The sequence below is a fragment of the Dendrobates tinctorius genome, unplaced genomic scaffold (genome assembly GCF_039654945.1).
Source record: "Dendrobates tinctorius isolate UK_male_01 unplaced genomic scaffold, ASM3965494v1 ptg000162l, whole genome shotgun sequence".
In the NCBI taxonomy this organism is placed as follows: Eukaryota; Metazoa; Chordata; class Amphibia; order Anura; family Dendrobatidae; genus Dendrobates; species Dendrobates tinctorius.
In genome coordinates, this window is record NW_027361829.1 from 39389014 (window position 1) to 39412250 (window position 23237).

Consider the following 23237-nt stretch of genomic DNA (forward strand, 5'->3'; position numbering starts at 1 on the left):
TGTGTGGAGCAGTGAAAACTGTGCCCTCATACAAAATAAAATCTAGCTTATAAACTATGAGTTAGCAGATATATAAGGCTAAGTGCACACGCTGCGGAATGGTCTGCGGATTCTTCAGCACGGATTTGGCAAAATCTGCATGTAAATCCGCAGGTCAAAAGACCTGCGGTTTACCTTCGGATTAGCCTGCGGTTTAGCCCTGCGGTTTCACACCTCACAATGGTGAAGGTGTGAAACCGCAGCGGAATCCACACAAAGAATTGACAGACTGCGGATTGTAATCCGCAGCAAATCCGCGCAGAAAAATCCGCAGCATGTGAACAGCGTTTTTGGTTTTACCATTGCAAACAATGGTACTGTACAATGCAGCAGAAACTGCTGAGGACCCGCAGGGCCAGAAACGCTGCGGATCCGCAGCAGAATCCGCTGCGTGTGCACACAGCATTAGTGGAAACAATCTCATCAAATTTCTGCGATGATGTTCACAAATTATAACCAGATCAAGTCACCCTGCTGTTCAAATGAAGTGGAGGATCCTATTTAGAAGTAAGGGGGGGATAATTTTACATCCACATATTACCCCACCATCAAAAGAACCTCATAGGATCACTGCTGTCAAAGCCTCATGGGCATGGGGCATGCTACCATGGGCATGAGATCGTTCCCATTTACGTATTTATCTGCAAATAGTCTCTTCAGAGAGGAAGAGGACTAGCGAATCCTGCTTTAAGCAGGGGGTTGGACCAGATGGCCCAGGAAGTCCCTTCCAACTCTGCGATTCTATGATTCTATGATTCTAGTGCCACCTATTGGAAGGACAGATCCTAAAAGTCAATGTCGACCCTTTAACGAGCCTTGTTACATGACTTAGGATAAAAGCCAAACCAGAATCTCAATTTGCAGAGACTGTGTTTCAGGGTACTGCCCCTCGTCAGTGCAAAGTGTGAGATCTGGTTTGGCTGTGTGAGAGGCATCTGACCGATATCCAAGAAGTATAATTTCTCCTTGTAAAGACTGACATGCAGGCTCGGACTGGCTCATAGGTAACAGGGGAATCCCCCGAAGGGCCCCAGTGCAGATCTGGGCCCCCAACCCCACTGTATGGGCAGTACTTGGCATTATTCACTCGATTCACTCTGTACAGAAAAAAGCAGCATCTCATCATTCATTAACCAAAATATCCAGTTTATTATTATATAGAGATATAGGTAAGTTTGTGAATGAGGGTATTGTAATATATGCATGCATATGAAAAGTGGGCCCACCCAAAGTCAATGTTATTGGTGGGCCCTTGGCACCACGGTCAGACACTGCTGACATGCTAAGAATGCCGAGATGAGGAGACTTAAAGCTGCATTGCTCCTCTGGGAAATATGCAAATTGACATTGACTTTTAGGATTGCTACTTCCAATAGGCAGCACTAGAGTTCTAGTCCGCTTCCTCTCTGAAGAGACAATTTGCATATTTCCCAGAGAAGCATTGCGGCCTTAAGTCTCCTCGTATCAGCATACTTAGCATGTCAATCTCCGCAAGGAGAAATGATACTTCTAGGATACTTATTTATCTGTTAAGTCATAGTTTATAAGCTATATTTTATTGTGTTTTCACTGTTCCACCCACCAAATCACAATATTGCAGGTGTGTTTTGTATGTCATTGTGTGTATATATGTTTATTATTTAGTCCTTGAGCCTGAGTGTCTCTTTTAAATAATATCATTAAAGGTTATATCTTCATTTATTACCTTCTACCTTGCTGATTCATCCCTGGCCGTAAACGCTTGTCCACGTGTCGGTCGTTAAGCAGACAATCCCAGTAAGTGCTTTGGTAAGGGCATGGATGATGTTCCTAGATGTGAGTTGTTACAAGGTGGGACCGAGGAACTGCTGCCACCATGAGTCGGCGGAAATCCTTTGGCTCTACACGCGTAAATGACAACATTTCCACTGCAAGCAGCCTGAAAATGTGTCAATTTAGTATTTAGACCCATGGGTGGTTGGTTGGGAACTTCTTTTTCATTTCAAGGCCTAGGGTACGGACAGCTGAATGCTGTGCTGGGTCAAAAATTTGGTAAGTCAGAATGTGCAAGGATAGGTGCAGGGCAAGAGGCATCTACGCCAGTGTTTTGGACAGGGGATTGGAAAGCACCTAGGACAGGGGAAGAGGCAGTGGTGTCACCCGCTAGCACCAATTGTGGACGAAGGCATTTGGCCCACCAAGTTGTGTCCTGAGATGACCTGTGCCTGATCATGCAATTGGTGGTTAGTCTCTTAGTAGTCATGCCCCTGCTGATCTTGGCATTCAACAGGTTCCAAATTACCATTATTTTTTTGTCTTACAACTATCTTTAAAAGAGTCCCAGACTTGGGAACACCTAACTCTTAGATGGAGAAATTCATGAGTGTCAGTGCTCTGCGAAACAGTTGCCCGCCTTCTTCTTCTAGTCACCTCAACTGCCTCTTTCTGCTTGGCCTGGGGCTACCGATCCCTCCCCCTCAGCGCTGCTGGCCTCACTTTACAAGCCAGCCTCCCAGGTTGGGTCATTGACTTCATCATTCACCACCTCATCTTCAACTGCCGTACACTGGTTTTCCTGACTTGGTGACTTAACAATAGCCTGACTTATCCGTAACTGTGTCCCATCATTATCTACCTCCTTGACAAAATTTGCAGCTCCCCATCATCATCTTTTTGTGAGTGTGGCTGCTCTAATTTTGTGCATCACTAGAAAACATGTCCTCCTGCCCCCTCTCAATCAAGAAATGATGATGTAAAGAGCTCTTTGGAGTGTCCTAGTGTGGGATCACTGGTCTCCTGGGACTCGACACGGTGGGAGGATGGAGGATCAGGTTGAAGATTAAGTGATCTAAACTCTTGTGTGGTAAGACTGGACTATGTTGAAGACTTGGTGGTGTTGGCAAGTATGCTGGAAGCATTATCAGCTAGTCAACAGACCACTACCTGTTTGCACTAGTGTGGCTTCAGAAGTGGTGTCCTGTGCCTCCTTACAAAGTGGGACAGGAAGCTATGAGTCATGGATGGACGTGTTGCTTGTGCTTCAGCAACAGTCGCCCCTGTCCCATGGCCTCGCAGTCTGCATAAACCATCATCAGCACTCCAATTCACCATCTCTTACCGCACGCCTTATGCATTTTCTAAATGCTAGGTCTCTGGAAACCAAGTTTCTTTGATTACTTGAAACTAATGGAAAGATTTAAATTATATAAAGTACATTAAACTGTATGAATTACAATACAGTCAATTTTTTCACCCCCTCAAAAATTGTGGTCACCTGAATCATCTATATATTTAGCAACAGACGGCAAAGCCCAAGGCCCTGTCTAGAGACTGTATTAGTTGTCCCTAGGATAAATGCAGAATGACAGAATGAATCGCATAAAAACAGAAAAACAAGATTCACCCATAGGGCTCATACTCATTTGCAAGAAAAACGAACGAGTGCAATCCAAAAAAAATCAGATTGCACTCTGACCAATGTTATTCAATGTTTTACATCTTATCTGCGATATTGTTCTCAGCTGAAATCTGACTGAGAAAAAATCGCAGCATGCTGCGATTTGCTGCATATCTCAGATGAGACTCACCAATGCAAGTCAAAGGAAGAGAGAAAAAAATCGGACAGCATTCGCACCTTGCCAGTGCTGTCCGATTTTTATGCACTGGTGTCCTTAGAAAAGTCGGCAATTCATGTGCAATGTACAGTAAAATCACGTTGATATATATATTATAGATGTCAGTGACACACACACATATAGAAATATCTATTTATATTGCATAGAGAGATAGAAAACAAGCTGGTAATACATCTGCCAGGTTCTGTAAAATCACTGCAGGAGCCGACAGGATAGAAGAGATGGTTTACATACAGTAAAGAAAAATGGAATAGGTAGATACAGATGTCAGTGACAAATGCAATTAGTATAGTGTGTGTGCAAATAAGACATATTTTGAATGAATAAATGATTATTTTCCTGAAAAAAATGGAGTGGGTTCCTGCACAATTTTCGTAATTAGCAGAGGGTAAGCCGACAGCTGGGGGCCAATGTTTACAGCCTGGGAAGGGGGTAATACCTATGGAGCTTCCCAGGCTATTAATTTCAGCTCACAGCTGTATGTTTAGCCTTTACTGGCTATTAAAATGGGGTATCCAAAAAAAATGATGTGGGGTCCCCCTATAATTAATAGCCAGCAAAGGCTATGCAAACAGCTGCAGGCTGATATTAATAGCCTAGGAAGGGGCCATGGATATTGGCCCCCCTGGCTAAAAACATCAGCTCTCAGCTGCCCCAGAAAAGGCACATCTCTAAGATGTACCAATTCTGGCACTTAGCCTTGCTCTTCCCACTTGCCCTGTAGCGGTGGCAAGTGGGGTAATAGTTATGAGAGTTGATGTCACCTTTGTGACATCAAGCCCCAAGGCTAGTAATGGAGAGGCATCAATAAGATGCCACTATTACTAACCCCATAGTCAAATTGTAAAGAAAACTCAGACACCCAGTAAAAAATCCTTTAATTAAAATGACACAGAAGACTCCTTTAATATTCTTAATTAAACCATACTTACAACCTCACCTAATTCCTGCGAAGCCCTTGATCTCCTGTAATAAAAGTAAAATAATAAACCAACAATATACCATACCTGTCCATCGTTGTGTCCCACGCCGTAATCTATAACTGGGGGTGAAATAGTTTTCAGCCTGGACGGTGCCAAGATGCGACCACCCAGGCTAAAAACCACAGGTAAATGATGAGATGCTGGGAGCAGAGCTTCAGTGACTAGCGGTGACGTCACTGAAGCTGCGCTCCCTCCCAGCCTGAACTGGAGTGACCTCTGGACCTTGGGAAAATGTCAGTGGTGAGGTAACCGTAGTTCAAGCTCACTATATTCACAGCAGATCACCATGAGAATTTTCTCACAGTGATCTGCTGTGAGTACACTGAGCAGAACTGCGTTGCCCTCCTCACTGGCATTTTCCCATGGTGAGGAAAACCTCAGTGACCTGCGGTAACTTCGATGATGTCACTGCTAGTCAATGATGCTGCTGATTATTCTCCCAAAAGTTTTCAGCGTAGATGGTCACATCTTGACACCATCCAGGTTGAAAACCACTTATCACAGACATGGATTATGGTGTGGGACAGTATGTTAGTCAGGTGAGGGATATATTTGTTTTTTATCTTGTTTTTTTAACAGGACACCAAGGTTTCAATGTGGAATGGGCATCAGGTGAGTAGTACTGTTGTTTATTATTTTCAGTTTTTTACAGGGGGGGCTTCAATGGAATGGGCATAAGTTGAGTATAACTTTGTTTTTTATTTTTAAATAAAAAATTAAAAGGGTGTTTATTTTTATTTCAAATAAAAGACTTTCTTCTGATTGTGTGTTTATTTACAATATGACTATGGAGTTAGTAATGGAAAGACATCTTATAGATACCTCTTCATTACTAATCTGTGAGCTTGATGCTACCTGACAATACAAAGGTGACATCAACCTCACAAATATTAACTCCACTTTCCACTGCCACAGGTCAAGAGGGAATCGCTGGGCAAAGCGCCAGAATTATCGCATCTAATAGATGTGCCTTTTCTGGGACGGCTGCAAGCTGCTATTTTTAGGATGGGGGTGCAATTACCATGACCCCTTACCAGCCTGAGATTACCAGCCCCCAACTTTCTGCATTAGCTTGACTGGTTGTCAAAATGGGGGGGTCAACTCCAATTTTTTTAAATTATTTATTTAAATAATTTTAAAAAATGGCATAGAGACTCCTCAATTCTCGATAACCAGCCATGATAAAGATGACAGCTGAGGGTTGCAGCCAGCAGCTGTCAGTTTTGCCATGCTTGTTATAAAAAAATAGAGGGTAAACCACGTCATTTTTTAATTTATTTATAGTGCAGGCACTGGCTGTTGAACACTCCCCTGCTCTCGCTATTATTAGTAGCAGTAGGTGTAGGCTGTTGGGAGTAGCACTCTCATCAGTATTCGCTTATGTGACTGGAAGTAAACTTTTTACCGCCAATCAGAGCCACCAGTGACAGCGTGGAAAACACTCGATGTTCAGGGTGACGAACCCGAACAGTACTAGTAAAGTTTGGACCCCGAACTTTATTGTTAGGGTTCACCCTTCTTTAAAGATCAGTCTTTTATAGACACGCTGATACCTGATATGTTTATATTCTTAATTGTTTAATTTCCTTATTCTTGAGCAAGGAAAAGGGTCGAGATTTAAACTTTTGTTCTATTATATTTTTGCAACATCTTTTTTAATCAATTTTTTTATTCCTTTTAGAGGACTTGGCCTTATAATCATTTGATTTCTCAGATTATATACTGCAAAGCTACAGAATTCCAGGATACAGTGTTACTTATGTTCTCCTATGAAGATCAGCTCAATGTAAGATTAAGGTGGGAATCATGGAGGCCTTCAGCAGTACATAAACTCCCATGGTAACCCAACTGCTCCCCTCGATTGTATTGTGCAGGTGGGGTAGCGCTGGTGAGCACGCATTAAAAAACAAGACATTTTAATTTTAGTGACTGACAGCAGCATTTAAAAGGTTGAAGAGCAACATTCAAAACTAGCTCCAACTTTCTACTCTTAGGCTAGGGTCAGCCTTTCGAGAAACTCACGAGTCTTGCATGTCAATACCCAGCACTGCCGCCGGCACTCGAGACCGGAGCATTCAGCTTCAAAGAAATGCATGCAGTTGAACGCTCCGAAGACTACAGGAAGATTCTGGCTGTGTAAAACATCCTGCATCTGCCTGGTAGGGACCATAATTAGTCTCTAAACCCACTTTATACAACCTACACTTGACTTGTATGAAAATTGCATTAAGGGGCTAAGGTGGTGCTTCTGCTTATGAGTATGGAAGTCTTAGGTTATGTACACACAACATTTTTTTACAAGCAAGTCTGCTCCAAAGCCTACTTGTAAAGAATGCCCAGAGAATGCTCAAAAAATGAATATATGCATTTCCATGTAAAAATGGCTTTCTATTTATTCGTTCAATGTTTTAAGCGTCTTATAACCACTTCAGATTTCCAAAGACATCAAACAGTTAACAGAAGCAAGCTGACCATTCTTCAGGCAGCTTCCTCTCTAGAGATGCTATGTACAAGACAATCGAAAGGCTCAAATGCCACCTGGAAGATGTGCTGGTGTCTTTTTGAGGATTTTAGCAGCACGCATGGTTGGAAAAAAAATGCTAGTAGTTTTTTCATTGATCATGAATGAAGTAAAAAAATTCAGAAAATGCAGATAAAAAAATGTGCAAAAAGTATGATGGTGTTCATAACGTAAAAAAAATAGAATCAAACAAAAAAATGCTAAAAAAAGATGGGCTCACCCACAAGAAAAAGATGTTTTGTCACATATTCTAATATATCCCATTGACATTAATGGGATCCTACTACTGTGACAAAAAAATGCTTCCATGTCCATGAAAAACAATTACATCCTGGGGAAAAATATCTCACTGGCGCCTACTGGTCACAGAAAATAAACTGGAATATTGCCAGAAACTTTCTCTACTTCTTATAAATTTACAGAACAATAAAAAAACACACTACTAAAGCAAACATATTTTCAGACTTTACATCTGTGGAAATTATTTCAGTGGTGCAAAATAATAAAGTAGTGGCAGTTTCTACAGAAATCAGTTTGACTTCATGATCTGTGACAATGTCATCCATGACTGAACCACTGAACAGTGAGAAAGGCATCAATGGATTGTGCACCTATATCTCCTCTCCTACATCATTTTTTCAAGAATTTTCACATGCTTCATATTTATTTTCCTTATATATGACATTTATATTAATGAAAAAACATTGACTAAAAAACTCATACATACCTGTCCTTGTGCATTTGTGACTAGCTGACCAGTAACCCCTTGCAGACTGGAGAGTGCATTCCCAAAGGCTTGTGAACTTGCTATGGAGCCCATGGCAGCTGCTGCGGCTGCTGCGGCTGCTGCCTGGTTTGCTAAGGGATTATTCACCATCTAATAAAATAAAACGGGGAAACATAACTAAATGTAGTTCACACATATATGTTTCTTAATTTTATTTATTATGCTTTGCTTATATAGCACCATCATATTCCAGAGTGCTTTTATAGACATCATTATCACTGTTCCTATTGGGGCTCACGATTTAAATTCCCTATCAGTATGTCTTTGGAGCATAGTAGGAAACCAGAGAACCCAGAGGAACCCCACGCAAACAAAGGGTGAACATACAAACTCCTTGCAGATGTTGTCCTAGGTGGAAATTGAACCCCAGACCCCGGGGCTACAGTGCTAACTACTGAGCCACCCTGCTTAATCTTACTACATAACATTATTAATATACTATATAGTGATATTTTCACAAAATCACATTATCAATAATTTGGAACTTCAAGCAATTTTTTCTGGCAAAATTCATATTAGGCATCTACAGCACTGTATTGCTAACATTTTTTCCCAAACAAGCAGTGCTTAGCAAGAGATTTTTCAGCAAAAGTTAGAAAACCAAGACATTGCATGCCTCTAGAATAAAATACATACACAGGCATATTATGGATTTGTAGACTCTGGCATAATATACCCTCACCGGCACTTTACTTGAGAAGTTTCTCACTGTGCTCACAGTGAACACATTTAGGTAATTGCAGTTCATCGCCACAGCTCACAGTGAAGTGAGCCTGGGAATGCACCTTCAGTGACTGGCAGTTACCTCTATGACGTCACCTCTCGTCACTGAGATTGTGCTCACAGCACCTCATTTGTCCTGATTTTTAGCCTGGATAGTCACATCATGGCACCATTCAGGCTGTAAACCAGCTATTGCAGAGAGGGATTACAGCGTGGGACAGTAATGCTAATCTTCACTTTGGACAGGTGAGGGATATGGTTATTTTTTTTTTTTACAGAGGACGTTGGCTTCAATGGATTAGGTGTAAGGTGAGTATAATGGTTGTTTATTATTTTCTGTCTTTTACAGGGGACAATGGCTTCAATGGAGAAGGCATAACTGTTCTTTTTTACATTTATTTCAAATAAAGAAGTCTGTGTCCTTTTTACAAACAACTATGGGGTTAGTGATGGGGGTGTCTTATAGATGCTTCTCCATTACTAACTTGTGGGCTTGATGTCTGCAGCCATAAAACATCAACTGCACAACTATTGCCCCACTTGTCACCGCACCAAGTTAAGTAAAATAGAAATAGATGCACGATTTCTAGGGTGGCTGCAGGCTACTATTTTTAGGCTAGAGTGGCCAATATCCATGCCCCCTTACAAGCTTGAGAATACCAGCCTACAGCTGTTTGATTTAGCTTGGCTGGTTGTCAAAAATGGGGAGGGTCCCCACGCCATTTTTTCTAAATTATTTATTTAAATAATTAAAAAAACAGTGTGAAGACCCCTATATTCTTGACAACCAACTATAATGAATCTGATAGCTGAGGGTTGCAGCCCGCAGCTATCAGTTTTGCCTGTACTAGTTATCAAAAATAGAAGAGACTCCATATAATTTTTTTTTTAATTTATTTTTAGCACAGGCATCTACAACATGATGGGCAAAGCTGGTGTGGGTTAGTGGTGCGGCAATCGCCGTTTATCAAATTCATCACGAGCGGTAGCGTTCACTACTCCATTCACAGGATTTGTGGTGGGGAGCAAACAGAGGTGCACGCCACTTGTCCAGCACTCCTGATTCATGAAGAGGCACATGCCTCTTCATGAATCAAGAGCGTCTGACCACAGCCCATCTCCTCATCATGACTGGTGTGAACAATGCTTGTCTTGATGTATTGGGCCCTTATTCCCTAATAATGGGATTTGAAAAGTTTTGCAACTTTTCATGTTGCATAAAATTATTAAAGAAAATAATGAAAGTTTAGCTATTCATTAACCGCCACATATTTGTCCCTAAGAATTGATGATGCTAGATAATATAAGCCTTATTATAATGCACCAATGACACTTTAATAACACAATTGAATAGTTTATAGATCTCATAAACACATCATTGCACGTGTTCTTAATGTTAAAGAAGATTTGAAAATGTATTGAATATGCTGAAGAATTTCAAGATAACCCCCTTCATTTATTCAAGGCTTATTTCTGGAAAAAAAAAAAAAAAACGAAAAACAGAATTATTGGTTGTGCCTTTCAGGAAGAACTGTCATAGATAGCTTGATGTCCAACTAATAGGTCTCTATTCTACACAGTGGGATTTGGTTTTTTTTTCCTTTCCCTTAGGAGATAACTATCGTCTTTGAACACTTTTTCTTCTTTCGCGAGACCTATTGAATTTTCTTTTTAATGTGAACCACATAACTTTTTCTCCTGCGCAGGTCATGAATCCTGGGTAAGAGGGAAGGAGTATGATTCTTTGTAGACTGAAGAATCCTGCTTTTGTTAGGGCCAATGTGAAACTGCACGACTTTCTGTTTTGAAAGCAAGAAATTTCGTAGGTCTGTCTATAATGAAAATAGAGAAACTATATTTCGCCTCAATTACATTGCCATTCTTGCTTGCAACAGAGATATATTTTACTTTAGAGTATGTGGCTGGTACAGTGTATACTGAATATGCAGTATGTGCCGAATCTAAGGGTAAAATACTGTATGTCGAGTGACCACCACAAGCAGTGCTACATTCACACATATGTTTCCATTTTTATGTCTGTGTAAAACACCAATTTTACTGCTTGTGTCTTCCATTTTGTCTTCATTTCACATGTTTTTTCTCATCCATTGTTAAAAACTGAAGCAGCCTGTCTCCTCCACCCAACTTCCATTGGATTGAAAATTACAGATAGAACATGTAGAGTGGAAAACGGGCAATAATGCAGGATAGAAGTCACATAATGGCCATAAAATGTGTTATTGCTCATGTGCGCATAGGACAGTCTATTCTGAAATGTTACTTGAAAGCATAGTTACCGTTTAACAGCAGTTAAGTGTTGCTACTGTGAAAATAAAAACTTTTTTGTGTTATTAGATTCTCTATTGAACAGTCCTTTTGTGTAGTCTTTTACAGGCATACTACAAGGGTCAGATACTTTGGCTACTGCCATCTTCTTCCTCCCAAATTTCTAAAAGGTTTTTAGTGTTTCCCAGAAAAAGTGTATCTGCTATTCAATGATCATAGTTTTAGAAGGCTCCGTTGCCATGATGAGCTTTTGGTGCCACAAAATTTCTGCACCGTTTTTGGACCAATTATTTAACTTAAAATACTTGTGGTTTTTCTTTGCGTTTTTCAGTGCATTTTTATTGTGTTTTTGGCTGGGTTTTTTTTGCCTCTGTTTAGTATGTCATGCTTTAAAGAAAGCTGCTTTGTTTTTGAAACTTTCCTGTCTTTTCTTTTGACAAAAGTTTATTGATATAGTTAAGTGCAGATTACAAGCGATTTTGATGCTCTGCCGAAATGCACTAAAATTGCATGTGCATTTTTTTCCTGCCAATTTTCAGCATCTAATGCAAGTCTAAGGCCGGAGTCACACTACCGTAGAATACGGACGAGTGCTATGCGATAAAATTGTGTAGCACTCGGACCAATGTTAATCTAAGGGGCAGCTCCCGTCATCCTTTTTTTCTCACCCGTATTATACTGTACGTGAGAGAGAAATCGCAGCATGCTGCGATTTGCACCGTATTACATCCGAGACTCGCCAATGCAAGTCTAGAGTGCAAGAAAAAAACGGATTACACACGGACCATGCGTGTGACTTGCGAGAAATTCGCACCGGTGTCCTTACGCTGTACTGTAAAATCACACTGACAGGTTAATTTAGAACAGATAGAATAAATGTAAACACATAGTATAGGTATATATACAGTATATACAGTATATATATATATATATACATATGAAATTGACACATATATATGTATATATATTTCATAGAGATATAGATAGCAGAATAGGTGATAATTCAATTGTCGGCTTCTGTAAAATCATTGCAGAACCCAACAGGATATGAGACATGGTTTACATACAGTAAACCATTGCATATCTGTTAGATTTATATATGTCCCTAACTAATAATGTTATTAGTGTGTGTGTGTGTGTGTAAAATCTTGGAGCTTTAGATGTTAAATTAAAGAATTCACTGAAAAAATTTGCGTGGGCTCCCGTGCAATTTTCTCTGCCAGAGAGGGAAAGCCAGTGACATAGGGCAGATATTAATAGGCTAGAAAGGGACCATTGTTATTGGCCCCTCCGGCTAAAAATATCTGCCCCCAGCCACCCCAGAAAAGGCGCATCTGTAAGATGCGCCAATTCTGGCACTTAGCCTCTCTCTTCCCATTGCCGTGTAGCGGCGGCATATGGGGTAATAAGGGGTTATTGTCACCTTGCTATTGTAAGGTGGCATGAAGCCCAGTTAATAATGAAGAGGTGTCAATAAGACACCTATCCATTATTAATCTTACAGTATGAAAGGGTTAATAAAACACACACATTAAGAATAAAGTATTTGAATGAAATATTTAAACACACATTTTTGCCATCTTTATTAAACTCCCAATCCAATCGAAGCCCTTGTTCTCCTGTAAAAAAAAATCAAACATAAAAAAGCAGCAATATTCCATACCTATCCGCCATACAGTCATGTCCCACATTGCAATCCATCTGTCACTGACGCTGCGCAGACTCCCCGCCTGACCCGCGGTGAACTCGGCAAAAACATTCCCACGCTACTGTGTTCATCTCCGGTCAGGCGGGGAGGCTGTGCAGGCAGGCTCCTGGTTGTAAACTATTTAACCCCTTGAGATGAATTGCAGCGTGGGACTGTACGGCAGACAGGTATGGTATATTGTTGCATCTTTATTTTTAATTTTTTACAGGAGAACGAGGGCTTCACTTGGATTGGGAATTTAATAAAGATGGCAAACCTGTGTATTTAATTATTTAATTAAAAGACTGTATTCTTAATGTGTGTGTTTTTTTAACCCTTTCATACTATTGGACTAATAATGGATTGGTGTCTTATTGACACCTCTCTATTCTTAACCAGGCTTCATGTCACCTTACAATTGCAAGGTGACATTAACCTCTTATTATCCCATATGCCACTCCCTACAGGGCAATGGGAAGAGAGAGGCTAAGTGTCGGATTGGCACATCTTACAGATGCGCCTTTTCTGGGGTGGCTGGGGCAGATGTTGTTAGCCGGGTGGGCAATAACCATGGTCACACTCTCTAGGCTATTAATATCTGCCTTCAGTCACTGGCTTTTCCTCTCTGGCACATAAAATTGCGCTGGAGCCCATGCCATTTTTTCCTGTGAACACACTGTTTTAGTAAATACCTACAGGTCCCAAATTTTAACCACACATACTACTAACACTATTAGTCACTGACATATATAAATCTAATTGTTCCGCAATGGTTTACTGTGTGTAAACCATGCCTCCTTTTCTGTCGGGTTCTGCAATGATTTTACTGAAGCCGACAAATGAATTAATGGCTATTCTGTGATCTAGCTTTATATGAAATATAAATACATATATATATATATATGTCTCACTGACATATATATATACTTTATATATGTTTTCACAAATATTTGAGGCCATGGACCCATTATATGTCCATTTTGCAAGCTGGCGAGAAAATCTCACCATACGGATGCCATACGGATGTCACAAGGATGCTTAGATGCGATAAAATTGCATCCTCGCATTGCACAAGGATGACATACGGATCACTGTTCAGGGAACATTCCTGTGATTCTCGTCTGTGTAAAACGGACCATTTTTTTATACGTTGTGTGTGACACCGGCCTTAGGGAAAAATCTGTGCAAAGGACTCTGTGGATATGAAATACGCAGCTCAGGTCATTTTATGCTGTGCTAAGAAGAAACACAGCACTAGTTGGCCTGTGCGAAATTTTCGCACATTGGTCGTCGGGGGCACAGGCAATTTCAGAAAAAGCAAGCTGGTCAAATGTAAATGTATTTAATGAGATGATGTACACAGACAGATATCTATATATGTAGATTGGTAATACAATAAATTTGTTTGATAAGTAGAGGCCAAAAAATTTCTTCCGGTTGAGGTGCCACCTGCAGGTCATTGTGTCTTTCTGCAGGTTCATGAAAATTAATGTTTAAACTGTATTTAGTGATAAAATAGTGAATGTGTGGTTTGTTTGGCTCTTTTCTTGCTGAAGGGAGCAAGTTTACCTTTCAAATGGTGTATCATTTGTGTGTGTTGGGCGAAGTAATCACCGAAAAAGCAGTGCATGTATACAAATGTGTTTGCATATGTGACTCACCTGCAGTGAAGTGTGCAATCCTCCAATGTGCCTGAAATAGGATGGGAAAGCACTTGAGCATGCTGGAAAGACACCAAGGCAAATGTTTGGATTTGTTTGTGATGTCTGTAAGCAGCTTTGTAGTAGTTTGCTTTGGGATAGTATGGTGCCACCTGCAGGTAATTTGACCTTTCAAATGGTGTATCATTTGTTTGTGTGGGTGGAGTATGAACGGAACAAGTGTGCAATTCAATAGGCAGTGCATGTTTACAAATGTGTTTGCATATGTGACTCACCTGCAGTGAAGTGTGCAGTCCTCCAATTTGGCTAAAATAGGCTGGGCAAGAAGATCGGCAAGCTGGAAAGCCCCCAAGGCAAATGTTTGAATTTGTTTGTGATGTTTGTAAGCAGCTTTGTGGTAGTGTGCTTTGGGGTATTGTGGTGCCACCTGCAGGTCATTTTTCCTTACTGCGGGTTTATGAAAATGAATGTTTAAACTGTATTTTGTGAACAAATCATGGATGTGTGGTTTGTTTGGCTATTTTCTTGCTGAAGGGGGCAAGTTTACCTTTCAAATGGTGTAGCATTTGTGTGTGTGGGTGGAGTATGAACGGAGATACAAAGTTATCACCGAAAAAGAGTGCTTAGAAATAATAGAATAGATAAAGTTAAGTTCCCAAAGAGCATTTTGTGCTTTTTTGATGCTGCAGCATTTTGTAAATAATTTAGGTTACTTGCGTATTTTCATTGCAGTTTTGAGTGTGCTTATTTTTTACATGCTTTTTATTATCTTTATAGTATTTTCTCAGCTGCCGTTTTTGTCTCCTTTTGGTATGTCATGTTTAAATGAAAACTACTTTGGTACTCTATGTTACTAAGCTTTGATAAAACTTTACTGATAAAGTCACTTGTGATTACATGATTATTTTTTAAAGTGTTTCCATTGTGAAAATGCAGTAAAAATTATATGTGTTTTTTTACCTACATATTTTCCTCATCTCATTCAAGTTAATGGGGAATATCTACAAATAATAGTCCACATTTATCGCAAAAGAAATTGAAATGTTGCAAATTTCAAAAAGGCACCCCAGGTCAGTTTACTCTGCATAGAAAAACATAGTCATCATGAGATTTCTATAAGTCCCATTCATTTTGCAGAAACTGTAATATCCCTTATTTTTTTGTGCAGCGAAAATATGCAGCTTAAAAATCGCACAGAATACTCATCGTGGGAATTTAGCCTTAGCAATCTTTGTGGTTTGGTCCTCATGAAGAGGTTTGAAAACCTTGAAAAGCGTTGACAGTAAATCACATTCATGCTTCACCTTCGTGTGTGGTCGCATCTTTGAACCTTGGACAGCGCAGACTCTGAGCCACCATATTCTTCATTCATTGCAACGTAAGGCCACGTTCACACATTTAGTATTTGGTCAATATTTTACATCAGTATTTGTAAACCAAAACCAGGAGAGGAACCAGGAGAGGAACAATCAGGGGAAAAGTATAATAGAAACACCTCACCACTTCTGTATTTATCACCCACTCCTGGTTTTGACTTACAAACACTGATGTAAAATACTAACCAAAAACTGAACGTGGGAACGTCTGCGGCATCTGATTTAATCAATGCAGAGACTGCTATAATCACAGGACTTTATTTTACAAGTTCTCTAAATGAATGGAGCTCACAAATTGAACTAGACACATCTACAGTGCCTTGCGAAAGTATTCGGCCCCTTGGAACTTTTCAACCTTTTCCCACATATCATGCTTCAAACAAAAAAATACCAAATGTAAATTTTTGTTGAAGAATCAATAAGTGGAGCACAATTGTGAAGTGGAACGAAATTTATTGGTTATTCTTAATTTTTGTGGAAAGTCAAAAACTGAAAAGTGGGGCGTGCAATATTATTCGGCCCCTTTACTTTCAGTGCAGCAAACTCACTCCAGAAGTTCATTGTGGATCCCTGAAAGATCCAATGTTGTCCTAAATGACTAATGATGATAAATATAATCCACCTGTGTGTAATCAAGTCTCCGTATAAATGCACCTGCTCTGTGATAGTCTCAGGGTTCTGTTTGAAGCACAGAGAGCATCATGAAGACCAAGGAACACAACAGGCGGGTCCGTGATACTGTTGAGGAAAAGTTTAAAGCCAGATTTGGATAGAAAATGATTTCCAAAACTTTAAACATCGCAAGGAGCATTGTGCAGGCGATCGTATTGAAATGGAAGGAGTATCATACCACTGCAAATCTACCAAGACCCGGCCGTCCCTCTAAACTTTCATCTCAAACAAGGAGAAGACTGATCAGATATGCAGCCAAGAGGCCCATGATCACTGTGGATGAACTGCAGAGATCTACAGCTGAGGTGGGACAGTCTGTCCATAAGACAACAATCAGTCGTACACTGCACAAATCTGGCCTTCATGGAAGAGTGGCAAGAAGAAAGCCATTTCTCAAAGATATCCATAAAAAGTGTAGTTTAAAGTTTGCAACTAGCATCCTGGGAGACACATCAAACACGTGGAATAAGGTGCTCTGGTTAGATGAAACAAAAAACAAGCTTTTTGGCAACAATGCCAAATGATATGTTTGGCATAACGGTAACACAGCTCATCACCCTGAACACACCATCCCCACTGTCAAACATGGTGGTGGCAGCATCATGGTTTGGGCCTGCTTTTCTTCAGCAGGGACAAGGAATATGGTTAAAATTGATGGAAAGATGGAGTCTGCAAAAGACCTGAGACTGGGATGGAGATTTGTCTTCCTACAAGACAATGATCCCAAGCATAAGCAAAATCTACAATAGAATGGTTCACAAATAAACATATCCAAGTGTTAGAATAGCCAAGTCAAAGTCCAGACATGAATCCAATCGAGAATTTGTGGAAAGAGCTGAAAACTGATGTTCACAAACGATCTCCATCAAACCTCACTGAGCTCGAGCTGTTTGCCAAGGAAGAATGGGCAAGAATTTCAGTCTCTCGATGTACAAAACTGATAGAGACATACCCGAAGCGACTTGCAGCTGTAATCACAGCAAAAGGTTACGTAACAAAATATTAAGTTAAAGGGGCCAAATAATATTGCACGCCCCACTTTTCAGTTTTTGAATTTCCACAAAAATTTAAAATAACCAATAAATTTTGTTCAACTTTACAATTGTGTTCCACTTGTTGTTGATTCTTCACTATAAATTTACATTTGGTATCTTTAAGTTTGAAGCATGATATGTGGGAAAAGGTTGAAAAGTTTCAGGGGGCCGAATGCTTTCGCATGGCACTGTATGTATCAAACGCCACTTTCACTTCCTCTCTCACAACACAAGTAAAGGACTGAATTAGTCTCCTTTCTCTGCTACATATTAAAATAGTATATGAAGCTTTCCAGTCTTATTAAACTACAATATTCTAAGTGACCAAATAAATATTAAGAGCAATGCAAAAATAAGGGGTTGGTCCCTATATTAACTTTTATTTAGGAATATATTGTTGAGAATAATCGATATAAATTGGAAAAACAACCTACCGAATTTGTCACTATTAAAGCCACTAGGAAAGACTAAAGAATAGCATGGGCAAGGGGAAAACCAAAAAACATAAAAGAGAACTATATGAGGGAAAAATGAGCCAGACTTAGTAAGAGGTGAGCAAATAAATTAGTGTGGAATTGAATTCCACTTGAATTTTACAAAACTCTTCATTCGTCAACATGTGGATTTTCTTGTAATTCGCTTCTGCACTGATTTATCGCAATAGTAGCCCACCATTTTTCTGATGCATACTATGGTGCCAATCCAACATGATGACATTATGTCATCATGATATATGACATTGACTTCTAGCATGCCTGCGCAGAACCCTCACGAGCTCCATGACAGCAGGAAGTCTGACGCAGCGTGAGAGGACCAAAGATTCCAACTTGAGCGGCGGGGGATCATAAAATGCATCGAGGACCGGACAGGTGGCAGTGAGTAGTTGAGGGGCCAGAGAGGAGAGCTGAGGGTGAGAATAACAATTGTTATAATTTTTTACAAATTATGTCTATTATGCTCCACTGATCTAATTTCACAAGAAAAAACGCATGAAAAGGCAAACTTAAATTTTGCCTGGTCCGCTCATGTCTACATATTATATCCAACAGCACATTTCACTTGGCTGGCCCTGCAGTATTTGTACTGTGCAAACTGCAAACTGTAATCATAACCCTTATCTGTAATATATCAAGTCAGATTTTTCTCTTTTTGTACTTGGTTCCACTAATTTCATTAATTCTTGCAAACTTTAATGCAGCAAAGCCTTGAGTGCTATTTACAATTACATAAAGGACCTGACTCATTAAAACGTGTGTTCTGTACACCAGTTATAATAACGGCACTGCTAGCGTAAGATTTGTCTAATGATCTTACCGCCGATCAGAGGCAGTGTTTGCAGCGCTGTCATGCAGATGACATTGTGGCAAACACTGGATGTTCGGGCCCTCCATGGATGCAAATGGGGCCCTGGTTCAGGTTCAGGTACTGTTCTGATACCGGAACCAAACATTTTTTTTACTTTTCGGCTGAACCCACTGGATCCTAACATCCAGGGGTTTGCACATCACTATACTTTAGCCTTCAATTGCATAAAAATAAAATTAGACAGATTTTGTACTGCATTAGACTATGGGAAAGCAATTGCACAAAAATTATGTGGCATTTTAAAAAGTTGCTAATGATGAATTAGTCCAAAACATCTGGATAAGGAAAAATATACCCATTTTGATGAACAAAAATAAAAAGACGAAATTAATTAGTTAATTTACAAAAGTTCAAATACACACGTGGTCAAAATTGTTGGTACCCCTCGTTTAATGACAGAAAAACCCACAATGGTCACAGAAATAACTTGAATTTGACAAAAGTAATAATAAGTCAAAAATCTATGAAAATTAACATATGAAAGTCAGACATTGCTTTTCAACCATTATTCCACAGAATTTATAAAAAAATAAAACTCATGAAATAGGGCAGCACGGTGGCTCAGTGGTTAGCCCACCAAGGACAACATCTGCAAGGAGTTTGTTTGTTCTCCCCGTGTTTGCGTAGGTTTCCTCCGGGTACTCCAGTTTCTTCCCACATTCCAAAGACATACTGATAGGGAATTTAGATTGTGAGCCCCATCGGGGACAGTGATGAAAATGTGTGCAAAACTGTAAAGCGCTGCGGAATATGTTAGCGCTATATAAAAATAAAGATTATTATTATTATTATTAAATAGGCTTAGACAAAAATGATGGTACCCTTAACTTAATATTTTGCTGCACAACCTTTTGAGGCAATCACTGCAAACAAATGATTCCTGTAACAGTCAATGAGATTTCTGCACCTCTTGACAGGTATTTTGGCCCACTCCTCAAGAGCAAACTGCTCCAGTTGTCTCGTGTTTGAAGGTTGCCTTTTCCAGACGGCATGTTTCAGCTATTTCCAAAGATGCTCAATAGGATTTAGGTCAGGGCTCATAGAAGGCCACTTCAGAATAGTCCAATATTTTCCTCTTAACCATTCTTGGGTGTTTTTAGCTGTGCTTTGGGTCATTATACTGTTGCAAGACTCAAGACCTGCGACTGAGACCAAGGTTTCTGATACTGAGCAAATCATTTTTCTCTATAATCTCTTGATTGAGATTTCATTGTACCCTGCACAGTTTCTAGACACCCTGTTCTAGATACAGCAAAGCAGCCCCAGAACATAACAGAGCCTCCTTCATGTTTCACAGTAGGGACAGTGTTCTTTTCTTGATATGCTTCATTTTTCCGTCCGTGAACATAGAGCTGATGTGCCTTGCCAAAAAGTTCCATTTTTGTCTCATCTGTCCATAGGACATTCTCCCAGAAGCTTTGTGTCTTGTCAACATGTAATTTGTCAAATTCCAGTCTGGTTTTTATAGTATTTTTTTTCAACAATGGTGTCCTCCTTGGTCATCTCCCATGAAATCTGCTTTGGCTCATACAATGGTGGATGGTGCGATCTGACACTGATGTTACTTGAGCTTGAAGTTCACCTTTAATCTGTTTAGAAGTTTTTCTGGGCTCTTTTGTTACCATTCGTATTATCTGTCTCTTAAATTTGTCATCAATTTTCCTCCTGCGGCCACGTCCAGGGAAGTTGGCTATAGTCCCATGGAGCTTAAATTTTTGAATAATATGTGCAACTGTAGTCACAGGAGCATCAAGCTGCTTGGAGATGGGCTTATAACTTTTACTTTTAACACGTTTGTCTATAATCTTCTTTCTAATCTCCTGAGACAACTCTTTCCTTCTCTTCCTCTGATCCATGATGAGTGTGATACACACCATGTCACCAAACAGCACAGTGAGTATCTGTAGCCCTCTATACAGGCCCAGTCGCTGATTCCAAGATTGTTGACACACCTTGATTTAACATGTCCTTTTTGACACATTATTTTCAAGGGTACCATCAAATTCTGTGGAAGCATGGTTGAAAAACAATGTCTGACTTTCATTTGTTCATTTTCATAGATTTTTTATTCATTATTACTTTTGTCAGAGTCAAGTTATTTCTATGACCATTGTGGGTTTTTCCCGCATTAAACGAGGGGTACCAACAATTTTGACCACGTATGTAAATAATAAATAAGGTGCAAACATAAAAATCACTATTAGAACCATATTTACTCCAGAAAAATTGGTGCATTTTCAAGAATTTAGGGCAAAAAGGACAATGAATACCACAAGACAAGATGTTTTATCAAGAACCAACACCAATCATGGGAACATGCGCTTCATACCATATCTGATCAGTAAATTTGAATTTAAAAAATGTACTTGGAGGGTAAATGCATCAGTGTTTAGATTATTTTTCTACTAGGGAGATAAAAATTACATTTTATTTGTTTATTAGGAAAATGAAAGTACATGCTACTATTTTTAAGCCTATTATCATATAGCAGGGCTCACTACAAAGACTTTCTGAGGTCTGTGCCTCCTCCATCACAAAGACAGTGTTAACCCAGTAATAATATTGCCAGTTCTGTGTAGTCTACTGCTGAGGCAGATGCTGTATTGTCATCATTAGCACTTTTGCACCATACAGAGACCACACTTCCCCCTTATTTTGAAGTTGTAAACATATAGTCAGTCACAATGGGAGTAGCACATACTCAACAATTACAAGCATGATGCAAGCGCCGGTTTATGTCTAAGCTTTCGATACCATTACAATGTATGACCACTTACAACTTGTTACATTTATTTTTGGAGATGGCTCTTTTTTTTATCTTACTTTTAGTTTGCTTTTTAGTTGTTTTTGTATATTTTGTTACTGCTCAATGAAGCTGAGGAGAATATGGAGAATATGTGAAATCCACTATTTGTGAATCACAGATGATTGCCGTCTCGTCGCTAATATATACACAAATATATATGAACCATATATTAAGAAAAATACAGTGCTCAGCAGAATTGAGTGCACCCCATTTGAAAAGTAAGTGAAAAGTAAGTTTTTAATTAATATATCACTGACTACAAGAACAATTTCCGAAATTTTAACAAGACTGAGCTTCATAGAACATTTTTTAACCCATAACATTAAAGTAAGGTAAATAACACAAATTTCAGCACAACATGTTCAGTTCTGCTCAAATTAATTAATGCCAAAATCAATACACCCACATAAAAAACTACTACATATAGTATTATGTATAACATCCTTAATTTAAGTAAGGTACAGAGAAGTACAGCACTCCAGAATCCGGTGGGTGCTCAGATAGGGTCCAATCCAATAATGTATGCAGAAACTGGCACTCTAAATTTGGAGTGCCAGATTCTTTTCTCCATAATTTAAGGACACACCAAGTCTTCTAGGCATGGAGAGAACAAGTTGGTAATATATTTTAACATCTATCTTTTTCTATTTTTCAAGAATGACCTCTTTTAGAGCCTGAATGCTGGATGGAGAGTAATGATCAACTTGTCTCTTCAGTAGTCTACATAGGTGTTTCAAATTAGGAGACAATCTTGGCCACTGAATCACTTTCACCTGTTCTTCATAAATGCTAGAGATATCTGTTTTGCCTCATAGTTATGATGGAAACGTGCAGGTCTACCGAGAGCACAGAGTGATGGTAGGATCTTCTCCTTTAATAAAGAGTAGTACATTTGTGAATTGTAGCTCCCCAACACCAGCAGCACTTATACAGACCAACATAAGGACACTGCCATCACCATGCATTTTTCTATACTCATTTTTCTAAATGCATAGTGACTACAGCAAAACATGGTGGTGGCAGTGTCCTTTTATGGGGCTGCATGAGCTGATGGTGTCCGGGAGCTACATTTCATCGATGCGATCATGAATTCATAGATGTACATTTCTATATTGAAAGAGAAGATTCTAGTTTGATTAGATTTGTTTTTTTTGCACACGTGAAAGGATTATTCCTGATTGGTCCATAACTTAATCATAGCTACAAGACATCATAATTTTATTTGTCTATAATTAAGAGAGATAATGCATAAGATTAACATGTATTTTAACTTGTCCTAATAATTAAGCTGATTTTATAAAGTTTAAAGATTGCATACATATATTTGCATATAGATTATGCAGATTCAAGCTGCTGGGCCCAAATGAAGAAACCCTGAAAAAACCTCACACTAACAATTGCTCTGGCCTTTTCATGAAGATTATATAGGCTATTTAGGCCCACTCAGAAAACACTGCACCCCTTTGTATTTATACCCATTTCATATTTATTAAAATGCTTCTTCTTTTGCCCCCTTTGCTTCTGATGGATCAAGGACAGAAAAAAAAGCCCACCATTATAAATGTATATTATACCAGGAGTGGAGAAGATGAGCATTTTTAAAAAAGTGATTGAGTACTTCTGTATATTTGGTATGGTTATGCTCACGATTTAAATTTTTTGACATTACAATGGTCAGAGTAG

The 23237-nt window shown here is 39.3% G+C and overlaps 1 protein-coding gene across 2 annotated transcripts in view; it reads right to left on the bottom strand.

Annotated features, from left to right (window-relative positions):
- The window catches only part of POU6F2 (POU class 6 homeobox 2), an 812961-nt gene that overhangs the window by 95751 nt on the left and 693973 nt on the right, over positions 1–23237 (bottom strand). For both annotated transcript variants that reach the window (XM_073549965.1, XM_073549964.1), the window contains exon 5: positions 7885–8034. In XM_073549965.1, the coding sequence (XP_073406066.1) occupies positions 7885–8034 (150 nt within the window). The remainder of the gene's footprint in view (positions 1–7884; positions 8035–23237) is intronic.